Below are 12,952 nucleotides of genomic sequence, written 5' to 3' on the forward strand. Positions count from 1 at the left end.
TATATCACCAATATTTATAATATATTCTCTGCAATCAGCAGTTTATATATTGCATGTACGGATTATTAAAAAAAAACCAACATGAAATATTTAAAATGTTATTTAATAATTACTCGAGATGTGTTTCTCTTTCCTAAACTTCTTTATCCGTATCATCGGACAGATCGCCTAATTCGTCGAAATCTTCCTTCGAGCCGACACTTCCCAAAGGATCGTTGGTATTAATGTTACCGAATATTCCTGTAAAATTGACACACGAGAACTTGTTTCGCTTCAATTGTCTATCAATCGTCTCTTTTAGTGTATTGTATGCAGCTATCATATCCCGCGAACATTGGGACAGCAGATGTTTATAAGCTGGTTGATTGATATCAAATATTTTATAATAGTAGTATAATTGATTGTAGAGATCGGTCCCGGAATAAACTCTGTTCATGAAAACGTCCTTGCATACTGAACAATCCGGAAATTTCTTCGCAAAATCCAACGGCAGTTTTCTTGTTCTGTTGGAACAGAGTGGATTTTCGCATTCTAACCAACCATTATAGTACTTGGTAATCGCCTTTCTCATTGCAAGTTGAGCTACATTTTGTATCACGTTTGCATATTTCCACGGTGGCAATTTGCAATCTGGATTGAGACACATGCTTAGTGACAATTGCCGGCCAGAATGAAATTCTGTTATGGTATCTTTAATTACTATTTCTGTATTACATTTTTCATTTCTACATTTAAATGTTAAAGGAAGGCAATTGTTGAACCTCTCATCAACGATGGCCAGTGGCAAATCCAGTGTTGCTTCACAAGCTATCGTCTTAGGCTTGTAAACGTATTCTAAACCTAAATTGTTGGCTAGAAAGACGTCGTCAATGCCTTCTATCGGTTCGCAAATTCGCAACACTACAGGAAATATTTGACTCAGTAAATAGTAAGTAACGTCGATCTTTAATTTCTCATTATTTTTCACTTCGTCTATGTGATAAGCTCTCTCTGTCGCACTAGCGTTAGTTCCATCCTCGCATATAACATAGGGTAGAGTATCTCCGGCTTTCCACATCCGACCGCCTGCTTTGTTCAATCTCAGCGCTACTATTACATGAGACAATTGCTTTTTATCTGGATATGCATCTGGATTCTTCGATAATTGTTTAGTAATAACGAATGACGATAACGGCGCCGTTGCTTCTTTCACACTTTTAGTAACATTTTGCAGAACTTGCTCAATTTGTTCAATGCGAGTTTTGCCTGCTTGATTGCAAAGAAGTATATCCAAAACTTTTTTTCCAGTGTCACAAGCCAACGGACACCAATCTCTTCTCACGATATCCAGACCCTTGTGTTCCTGTGCCAATTGTATCTGACCATTTGGCAATTTTGTCATTGTAACGGCGGCGTATTTTTTTTTCTGTAGAAGCAATAAATATCGAAACACTCCGTCGATATCCAATTCGACTTTCTTGTACCGGTTGTTGACTTCTCGCATAATTTTTCTACCGATAGAGAAAACGTCATCGTATTCAAGAATGTTAGTATTTATCATCAAAGAATCTGTATCACCATAAATCACATCGTACTGCAATTTCTCGACCAGATGTTTAGTATTCTCCAGAATCTCTCGACCCTTGGCTGTTATCAAAGCGGCCAAGCCTTTAGCATAAAATCTGCAATGCGTCGCTCCTAAACATCCATACATAGAATTGGCAGTGAGTTTTAACGCCATTTGTCTGATATGGTAATCCATTTTCTGTTCCGGCGTTAAATTCGGTGTTTTCATTAGTTGTTTAACTTGCTGCCTGCTTTTGACCAACTTGTGAATCTCAGTTGGAATTACACCGGGATCCAGATTTGACTCGGGAATACTTAAATGTTCAAAATCAGCATATCCAGCACCAAGTACAGTAGTAAAACACAAGTTATATTCTTGTATAATACTCGGATATAAGGAATTGAAGTCCATTAGAAGAACTAATTTGTCGTAGAAGCCTTTTTTTGGTTCGAGCACTAAACCTCCGGTATATGCTGCGGCTTTTCTACGCGGACCGTCATCATTTCGTCGTTTCTTTTCAATTTTTTTGTCCGGTGTTATATAATCTTTCAGATGGAAAGCATGTAGCAACAAATATTCATTTCTCTCGGCTCTTCCGCCTAACAGAGTTCTCGATAAAATATTACCAGCTAAACAGGTGATTTGAAACGCGAGCGGTATAACATTCAGGTCCATAACCATGGTCATGATATATCTTGTTTCTTTTAACGTCGTATTTATTAAATTTAACACTTTGTCCGTTGTATTGTAGAACGACGAAGTCTCCGCTGGTGTTATCTCTTTACACTCGTGTTCTTTCGTTTTTAATACCGCACAACAGAGTGACTGCAAATCGTAACTTCTTACTTTTAAATTTAATTCTTTTGCCGAAATCTGTATGTCGCAAATTGGACGACCAACAAATGCTTGATTAAGAATTATCTTCCCCCTAAGCAAAGGAGGATTCGTTGATTTTAATCTTCCTATTCTGGTCCAATTTGACACTTTTAATGTAAACATTCTCTGCATCAGAACATCAAATTGAAACGCGCAGTCATAGCCTATTATTAAGTCCGGATCTGTTTTCTGCATTAGAGCTAAAAGCTCTTCAAGCAACTCGCTTTCGGTTTCGCATTTTATTACTTCGATATTTGAGACTCTCGAAAAAGCATCTCGTATTTGTCGCGGCCATTGAGTATCTCGGGGACGTGTGATAACTGCAAAACATAACAAATCAATCAGATGATAATAAAAATACAATAATACTACGCGAAAAGTAGACGTACAACAAATTTGATGATCGTAAAGCGGCTTTGGTGGTTCCTTATCAACATTGTATTTGTGATGAATTAATACAACAACCATCACAACTTCGTTCACCAACTTCGTGTTTAAGGACATCCTCACATTCAAAGTCGCTATCACCATTGGAGGCTTGGAGTTGTCTTGAGGACACAGTGATACATTGTTCATGTCGGAAGTAACGATCTGTTGCACATTGCAAAAATAAAAACGCGAATTTCTATCGTTTCTTCTATTAATCTCTGATATATATATATATGATACATATATTCACTTACTATCTGCGGACACCAAGAAAACCGTCCTGGAGTTGGTGATATATTCTTAACATCCAACCAGCAAGGTCCCTTGATTCTTCGTTCTATAAGTAACAGTTCTAATGCGTTCACCGTTGTACCGAAGACGCGCTCGATCGCCGGTCCCGAGTAATCAGCATCGATCGCTGGATAACGCGCGCTATATCTGACTTCCAAGTAATCGGAAGTTTTTGGTGTACCTTCTTTTTCAAAGGAATAATGCTTCTTCACTTCTTTGCAACTAAATTCCATTATATGCAGATTATTGGCGTGCTTATCGAATTCTTTATACACATCCTCCATCGTAGTAAGTTGTGGTTCTTCTGTTTTAGAAGTCTTCAGCTAAAATTTACATAACAAAAAATGTTACATTTAAATTAATAAATAATAAAATTATTGGCTCATTAAAAAAGAAAGTAGGATACAACTTGTACAACTATACATACGTATTTTCTCGGTAAAAGGTATATTCTCCTCGGTATACAGTGTACCATAACACAACACGAGGCATAAGTATCATGACTTGCGATGTAAGTTTTTCCAAAGAAATATACAGTTCCGGGATTTTTGAGAGGATTTTCGTACGCATCTAAATAGTAGAATCTGAAAACTTCTTCATCTTTTGTCTTGATCAATTGCGGTGTTACTTTTGTCAAATCAATGGCATTACCAACTTTAATATCTTTAACAGAAGTTTTGCACAAAGCATTCTGCACATCTGTTTTACGACTCTGAAGTTTACTACTTGCTGGCGATGAAACTTCATTTGTCTTAATTAATTGCTGCGGCACTACTTCTGTTAAATCAACATCATTATTTACTTTTATATCTTTTGATAGAGTTTTACATTCAGAGTTTTCTACATTTTTCCCATTATTCTCAGATTTTATGTCGTTTGGTGACAAAGAAAAATTATCTTCTTCCATTAATTCTGAAGGTACTTCCATCAAATCCATTATACCGTTATTTTCTGTGTCTTTAAAGAAAGTTTCACATGCGGTGGTTTCATCTACACTAGTCTTACTTGCAATGTTTTCACATTCACTTATTTTGTATGTAGTGTTTTGTATATCTGTTTTAGTGCTGTTTGTTTGTGTCTTTACATTGTTTGCTGATGATGAAAGTTTATTCTCTATGTTCTTGCTGGTGCAACCTATCTCACTGAGCAACTCTCCCAAAATATCATCATCTTTAACTGCTGCTGAATTGATTTTCTTAGATGGCATGTTTCTAATCATACTTTGAATATCTCCTTTCTTTTTACTTTCTTCTTTCCTTTTTTTTCTGGGGCCAGCCATATTATTTCTCTGTTTTCTTGCTTCAAAAATGCTTTCCTCATCCAAATCATCATCAAAAATTTCCCTTCCATCTTCAATATATCCACTTTCTCCTTTAATTTAATATTTTTATTTATATTTAAACTCAACTTATATCTATTAGTGTTATACATGTATATATATGTTTTTATAAAGCAAATTCTAGGAAGCAAAATTTTGTGCTAAATTTCTTAAAGGTTCTTTGCTTGAAAAATTTTTCAAACAACTATATTGCTTAATATGTAAATTTTTAACTTTATTATAATAATGTGTATATATAAATTCTTATACCATCATCAACTATCCAATCATCACGTTGACGTTTAAGTACAGTATTACTGTACTCCTTCTCATCCACTTGATCATATATGTTTTTTAGCTCCTCAACCTCATACTTGCGTTTACCACTACTTCGAGCTTCCTTCAATTTTTCCAAAGCTGCAAATCTGGAGGTCTTATCGGTTTTTTGACGTTTAGTTCTGCTAGACAAGGATGCTAAAACATGATTTTAGAATAAAATCAACAATTTCTATGTTACCAGTGTAACAAATAAGTTGCAGAATATCGAAGAAATTCATATCAAAATGAAAATGTACTATCTACATGTATATTCAACAAATCTATTTCTCGTACTACAACTTGGTTAGAATTGCATTGCTATCTCACATAACGCTAAAACATTTACTTACATTGTGAATCGTCCATATCTTTCCTGCAAATGTCGTTTGTCAATGAAAAGACATAAGTATCACTTAGCTGATCTTTGTAAGTAATGTTTGGCGGGAAACAAGCTTTGATGTAAAGTTGTAAACGCATGCGCGAAATCTACTATTTATCTTTGTAGTCCAAAAATCTCAGATCAGAGGGCTGCTCGCAGACAGGACGCGGCAATGCGTTATGTACAACGCGTTAAGCTAGTATTACATTTGTCGTACGACAAAGATTTTAAATATATTGATTGGCTATCAAATAGAGTTCTTTATAAAACTCTATCTGATAGCCACTCAACATACTTAAAATCTTTGTTGTACAACAAATGTAATATTAGGCTTAAGGTACCTTTTCATACAGCAGCGGAAGCAGTCCTAGAAAATATGAGTCACGTGACGTATTGCTGCCGCAGCGTGCTGCTGTATGAAAAGGTACCTTTATGCGTTATGTAAAAGTCTGTGCTTCGACCTTAAAGGCGATAATCTGAAAGATCTCGGACAATGGGTGTGTTTAGCCGAAGTTAGCGCTACGTAGCGCTACGTAGCGGCTTCATGTAGCAGTTGCACCTGCTGCGTTTCTTCTGCTGGACAGTATTGCTACGCGCAGCATGTTCTAAGTAGTGGCCGCCATTTACAATAATACCGTCCCAATTATAATACTTTGACACTTTTTTGCCATTTTTATAAATAATTAAAAAACACAGTTTAGCAACCGAAGAATACAACGGCGATTTGTATACAAACATATTTGCGCTTACAAAAAGCGCTGCGCGTAGCAATACTGTCCAGCAGAAGTAACGCAGCAGGTGCAACTGCTACATGAAGCCGCTACGTAGCGCTACGTAGCGCTAACTTCGGCTAAACACACCCAATAAATGTGAAAAAAAAGAGTATCATGGCGTATGGACTCAACCTCAATCGATTCTCTGAAGCTGCTTTTACATAAGAGGTTTGTTTTTTTTCCCTGAACTGGATACACTAGTTCACAGTCTATCTTTTTCTTTCTGATATGGATAAAAAAAGATAGACTGTGAACTAGTGCAGCCAGTTTAGGGAAAAAAAACAAACCTAAGGTTTGTTCGCGTCGCATGGTCCTATTCGCTCCAACGTGCTTTTTTCAATGAAACTTTAATGAAACTTCAAAACTTTTTTAATAAACTCTTTCAATAAAAAAAGTCGCACTTAGTGCGCAGTAATGCAGGCTACCGAATTCGCTGTTAGGGCGCGTTGGGGCGAGTAGGAGTATGTTGGGGCATGCGACGCGAACAAACCTATAGAGCGTAATTTGCGTCAGCCAATCAAATCGTCTCGGCGTATTTGCGTATTGTAGCACATTCGCACCAAACTAAGCCGAAAAAAAGAACATAACCTCTTCTGTTTCTGTTTTCTTTCACAGCTCACAGATATTGACTGACAGAGTCTTCCAGTGTGTGTGTGTAGTGTTTGCACCTTTTTCATAAATTACCAGCAAATAAATATGTAAACACAAATGTACAATTCTTACGAACAATGCGTGAACAATCTGAAGTGAATACTACGTGTTGTTATGTAGCAGAAATGGATAACAACAGCAAAAATTTGAACGACGTCGTAGACGTTCTGGTAAGTATCTCGTGCTTATTTTTAATTTACTCATTTAAGTTAATATCTGGGATATACAGAAAAAGAAATTAATGTAATTTTCAAGACATTTTTTAATGTTGTATATACACAGAGCTTATAAATATATGTTTGTATATTATACACATACTTTCACACTCACCGCATTATATTCTGTAAAAAAATAGTCACATGGTTGAAAAATTATTAATGGCACTATGTTTGATATAATAGTATTTCTATAGTTTTTCTATATTTTTTATGTTATAATAAGTTGAGATTTTGATATTTTCTGCTAATTTGTTATTACATTTATTTTTGCATATGTGTAAGTTTAAATATAAAAGTTTTTTTTTTATAAGTCTTATATTTGTTTTTATTACTTATAAAAAAATATAAGTGCAAAACTATAATCAAAAATTTTGTCTTAATTTTAGGAATACAACTTAAAGACAGAAAAAATAAAGGAAACAATTGTATTATTGAAACAAAAAATGTGTAAGACTCAGTAAGTATACTGATTATAAGTATTTAGATACTAAAAAGCATATTATTTTATAATTTATTTAAGCACATCTTTAGTACATAATATGTAAACATTTTTGTCATAGATATTTTTTTTATTTTAGTGATTTAATTAAGCAATATACTGAGAAAGTGAGAGAAAATGATAATTTAAAAGCAGATTTGGAACTTGCTAAGAAAGAAACTAAGAATATAATATCTAATTATAAATCTGCTAAGGATAAAACAAAGGAATTAGAACTTGTAAGTAAATATATATGTATATAAGTTTTGGTTTTTTTTTAATTAACTGTTTAATTGGTAGATTATTTTTATATTTCTGTTATCTTTATTTTTTTTTGGTAAATTTTGTAGGATATAAGTAAACTTATAATCTTTCAAGCTGAACATTTTTAAGTGAATGTTCTGTAAAAGAAATTTAACAAAATATTATTGTGGAATGCTGATAATAAGTGTATACAAAAGCTACCAGTTTTTGAGTAACTTTTGTAGAAACATTTTTAACATTTTAATGCTGATAAAATAGTTTTTTTATTTGTTTTACATCAAAGAGACACAAATTTTTTGGCTTGAACGGTTAATATCACTTTTATTGAATAATAACTAGTAAATATAATAATTAATTTTTATAGAAAAATCACATAACTTATAAAATGATTGATATACTACAATTTTATAGGAAATCGCAGAAAATAAACAGAAAACTGAAGAGTTGACTAAGAACATAAATGAATATAAGGTAGATGTAGCTGCCAGTAAACAAACTATACGACAACTACACTGTAAAATAAAGTCAATGGAAGAAGAACATTCAATTAAAATTATGGAATATAACTTGCAAAATTCTTCTCTAAAAGGTTAGCGATTCAAACATTTCTGTATAGTTTTTTTTTTTTTTTTATACGACTTCTAATCTTATTAACTTATTTGATGTACACTTTTAACAATAAAACATTTTTCTTTTTTTTGGTAGAAAAAATTAGAAGTTTAGAACATGAATTGAAAAAGCTTAAAATGAAATCTATGAGAAGAGAAAAAGAAATCATTTGCACCGATACTGCTGAACTGAATATAAGTAAGTATCGAATACGCTGATGACAAAAATTAAATTTTATTATACACTTATTATTTTTAATTTATTATCTCTTTGATAGAAACGAAGTCAACTTCAGATGTTGGTATCAACGTAACACCGATACAAATGCGTGAAAGTGCTATTGATGTAAAACCTGAGTTGCAAAATAAAAGTATTATGACCGATGAATTTTACAGTATGAAGGATGATCCGTATCCATTATTTTGCAGCAAGTGTGAAGCTCGTTTGTCTCCAACTCTACTTCCTGAAAAAATATGCAAAACAATGAGCACACATCCGCAATTAATTGAAAATAATTTTCTTTTTTCACCAATAAAAGCGTATCGGCCATCTTATTTACTCAGTAAGTAACATATCAATAAATTAATTGCCAGATGAATTACGATAACAGAATATCAATGTTTTACACAAATATTCTTTTTTATTATACATTGTTATCACCTTTTATGTTGTGTTTTATGAACAATTAAAGCGTTCGTTAATTTTCAGATTCAAATTCTACAAATAAAATTGAGAATACTCGTTTCAAAATATCTATGCCGTGCCTAAATTCATTTGATTCAGAAAATGTAAAAACATTTCAGTCAGGATATCCGTCTACGGCAATGTCAACTTCCGAAAATGTCAAATTGAATAATACATGTGGTACTGTACGTTTGCCAGCTACCAATTTATCTGATAAGTACAACTCGAACCCCGCGATACTTGCTGCATCTGAATATATAAATTTTACGAAAAAAGATTTCCCCGATGATTTAGTGACTGAAGACTCTTTGGCTTTTAAAAATGTAAAAAACCGAATTGAAACGTTAGAGGAAGAAGTGAAGAAATTGCGAAAAACAAAGAAAAGATTAAATACGAGTCTTTGTAGTCATCGTCACGTTATGAATTGTAATAATGATTCTATGCTCAATTCTCATCTAGTTACCGCAATTTGCAAAGGCATAGCGGAATATTACAATGAGAAAAGCGGTGCAATAGTATCGGCAATGGAAAACCTGAAAAATGTGCATAATGTTGACACGAAAGAGCGATCGAACATCAAAAGAAAGAAAATGAAGGAAAAGATAAAAAAGTTATTCAAAATGGACACGTGTAATGAAGATAATTCTGAAAATGTTTGTTATCAAGTTGAGAATATTAACGAAGAGGATATAGTAGATTCACTTTACGACAAGACCAATAACGCTACGGAAGGGAAAAACATTGCACAGTCCGAGTTTCCATTACACGTAAATACAAATAATTCAATACCGGATAAAAATATATCCAGTCGTGCTACTGACACTTATAAAACAGAAGAGAAAGCAATAAATAACGAGCTTCTTCCTAAAGGTATTTCTTTTCATTCAGCAGAAGCTGGCGAAGCATTTGTTGAAGATATATTGATAACATCACATTTAGATCATAAGCTATCACACTTACGTAATGACGAACTGCATACCAGCGATAATTTATTTAACGATAATAACGTACAATCTATCGATACGCGAGAGAATAATTTAACAACGACGGAGGTATTATCACTTGAAGAAGAAAACTTTGATCGCGATATCGTTGATACCGCGGAAGCAACAAAAAGAAGAAAGAAAAGCGGAGAAGTTCAAAATAAAAGTAATCGTTTATTTAAAAAAATTCGGAACTTAAAAAAAAAGACACGGGAAAATACGTGCGTAAGGACGCAAAAAAACGTTGAAATGTGCTCTGATTATAATTCTGTACAATCGGAATTACGAATCGAAGACGAGGACAAAAATGAGGAGGGCTTGTCAGCTAATAATATTACGGGTTTGAAGAGGAAGCTGATCGTCACCGAACATTGTATATCAACGAAAAAACCGAAAATAGAGAAAGAAAGAGAAGATGTGATTGACAATGCCTTGGTGAAAAATATCACAAGCTTAAAGAGCAAACTTAGCCAAGCTGATTCATCCATTAATGAAGATATCGAAATTGAAACAGATTTGAATCAACAGAACAAAGAATCAACATTCATGCAGTTTTTTCGCAATGATGTCGAAGAATCTCATACACCAATGTCTCAATTAATTAGATATATCGATCAGAAATCTACCAAACGTGAAATGCGAAACACAAGAGGGTCTTTGAAGAAAATAACACATATTCATACAATAGCAGGTATTTGACGTAGTAAATTATGACATTGAATTGAATCAGACAAAATTAGTCCTATAATCGATATATTATACATTTTAGATAAGTTTGTACAGAAACAGTTGCAGAGACTTATAAATAGCGATTGGGATGATTCTGTACATTTTGAAGTAACAGACAAATTGAATACCACATGCGGACCTCGTATTATAGCCAAGTTAGTATATTTTACAGTCTTTTGAATATACGATGTAGTTAAGATAAAAAAATTATTTGCATGAATTATAAATTAATAAAACCCTATTATGCATGTGTATTAGCATGTAAATTAAGAAAAATATATAACTATTATAATTATTCTTTAGAGGTGTAGTTACATTTGTATCAAAATACACTGAATTTCATAATGAAGTTCCGGATAAATCGTTCACTCCTCCAGCACCATTAATGATGCCATTTGAACAGAAGATTATAACGTTATTGAACGATTTGAAGGTGTTGAAACCCACAGTCATTTATTTTGTACAAATGGCTATTGAATATGCACTGTTTAAACATAATAGTGATGAAAAGGTTTGTAATATATTATTTACTTATATAACAAAAAGTGTAATAAAATAAAAATTGAAATTATATAAATAATTACTATAAAATATTGAAAATAATATTGATTCTAATGTATTCCACGTAATGTGTAGATGCCAGCAATTGAGTCGCTCACGCGAATATATGTTGTTCTCGCACTTATCCAAAAAGATAGAGAAAAAGTACGCATGATGTGCTGTGATTCTCTCTACTGCATCTTGAGTATCAAGTCAATGACTATTTTGTACACGATATTAACGTGCTGGTCAGAAGTTCTTCCGAAAGCTGAAACTAACAAAGGTATATATTCTGATAATATACCGATATACGCCACATATATATATATATACATATACAGATAGAACTTTTTTATTCACTTTTGTCAGTTTGTTCACGTTACAATGCAACCAACATACTGTACAATATATAATTGCAACACTAATCACATGTATAAAATCACTTGTAATGTAAAATATATAAATGTATGATGACAACTATATGTTATCGAAAATGTTCGCAGAAATTTTACCTAAGTGCATAGCCTTTCTTATCAATGCGTCTAATATTACAAGTAATACGGATCCTCGGACTACAACTGTGAAGAAATTAAAAGCATTAATATCGAAATATTATGAATATAATCATTTGGAAGTAAACAATTTTGTTAAAGAACTTATAACCATTCTTCAAAGTAAGTATATTTTTTATACGCTTGTTTTGTGTTTTGTTTGTGTGTAACAATAATATTTTTGTCGTAGATAAACGTACGGAGGACTTGGACACAGCCATTATACTCGTTGCGAAAAGACAAGGGTCATTTTGGGCATACAAAAATATTATTCAATGTGATTTATTGCCAATGATCATAGGTTCTAGACATCCTTGTATATATAGCGCGTTTTCTTTACTCGGTACACATGCTTTTTTTCTTTTACACTTCTCTTTATATATGCTTTTATATTTTGAACAGCATTATTGTATATTGTTAACTTTGTTTTTTTATATTTATAGGAAGACTCTTACATGCATTTCCATTAAAAGATGACAAGAAATTAGTGCATGAAATTAGTGAACAACTTCGTGACATTATTGAATCTGGTAAAAGTAATATTAATAATGATCTTGCATCAACAAAAACCTAGTCTCTCTGTGCGGCATGTCATATTGTATGTCACATGTGCTTTTAACATAATTTTATCATTTATTTTTACATAGGTTCCGATGATCAACAAGAAGGTGTTGTATCTGCATTACTCAGTCTTTCCAGACACAGATTTGATCTTGTTGCATCGTCTGTGATAAAATGGACACCAAATAGATCTTTAAGACCGACTACAATTAGACAATTACAAGCATTTCTAAGTCAGTATGAACCAAGGTTTTGGAAATTGTATCTGCAAAAGATGCACATTAAATCTATCCAAACTACTACGTAATACGTACTCCAACATTAAATTATTATAATATTTTGTAGTTAATTTGTACAGAAACAAAATGCCATATATATGTGATGTTAGTGAAGTGTTTATTACTATACTTTTGCCATATTTCTTTTTATTGTAGAGAAGTTTAATTACATAATGATAAACTTCTAGTATACAGCGGCGAGCGAGGAGTATCGCACCGGTACCCCTCGCTCGCCGTTGCTTGCTGCGTACTGCCGAATAGCGCCCGATCGCAAGAATCTGAGTCGCGCCGCGCTTATTTGTTTACTCCGCCTCTCGTTGCTAAGACATGACATGAGAGAAACCATTTTTCTTTCCAGCTGATAATCGTGCACGCCTATAGAGTCCGATCATCGCTCCCCGCGCCCTTATTGGCTTACATTTAATAATTCATATCTCAATAAATATTGCCAATTTTGCAAAATGGTAAATAACTTT

General features: G+C 33.1%; 2 protein-coding genes across 3 annotated transcripts; one reads left to right on the top strand and one right to left on the bottom strand.

Annotated features, from left to right (window-relative positions):
- Window positions 1-28: 28 nt before the first annotated feature.
- LOC109854131 (DNA polymerase alpha catalytic subunit) lies at window positions 29-5,657 on the bottom strand. Of its 2 annotated transcripts, XM_020426938.1 has the most exons (7): window positions 5,619-5,657; window positions 5,129-5,353; window positions 4,731-4,934; window positions 3,570-4,513; window positions 3,106-3,465; window positions 2,812-3,013; window positions 29-2,742 (listed from the first exon to the last, which is right to left on the bottom strand). In XM_020426938.1, exons 2-7 carry the CDS (start codon window positions 5,253-5,255, stop codon window positions 134-136), a joined length of 4,446 nt encoding a protein of 1,481 aa, XP_020282527.1. In that variant the 5' UTR covers window positions 5,256-5,353; window positions 5,619-5,657; the 3' UTR covers window positions 29-133. The 2 variants fall into 2 exon arrangements, with proteins under 2 accessions (XP_020282527.1, XP_020282526.1); XM_020426937.1 differs by lacking the exon at window positions 5,619-5,657 and having other exon boundaries at window positions 5,129-5,409.
- A 1,565-nt stretch (window positions 5,658-7,222) lies between these two features.
- Window positions 7,223-12,580, top strand: LOC109854179. The gene is made up of 13 exons (XM_020427026.1): window positions 7,223-7,256; window positions 7,378-7,516; window positions 7,953-8,130; window positions 8,247-8,348; window positions 8,428-8,712; window positions 8,859-10,508; window positions 10,587-10,701; window positions 10,850-11,057; window positions 11,183-11,369; window positions 11,590-11,760; window positions 11,828-11,980; window positions 12,081-12,167; window positions 12,285-12,580. The coding sequence occupies exons 1-13, from the start codon at window positions 7,243-7,245 to the stop codon at window positions 12,503-12,505; spliced, it is 3,510 nt and encodes a 1,169-aa protein (XP_020282615.1). The 5' UTR covers window positions 7,223-7,242; the 3' UTR covers window positions 12,506-12,580.
- The last annotated feature ends 372 nt before the right edge of the window (window positions 12,581-12,952 follow it).

This window comes from Pseudomyrmex gracilis, unplaced genomic scaffold, assembly GCF_002006095.1.
Source record: "Pseudomyrmex gracilis isolate BER0280 unplaced genomic scaffold, ASM200609v1 scaffold_60, whole genome shotgun sequence".
In the NCBI taxonomy this organism is placed as follows: Eukaryota; Metazoa; Arthropoda; class Insecta; order Hymenoptera; family Formicidae; genus Pseudomyrmex; species Pseudomyrmex gracilis.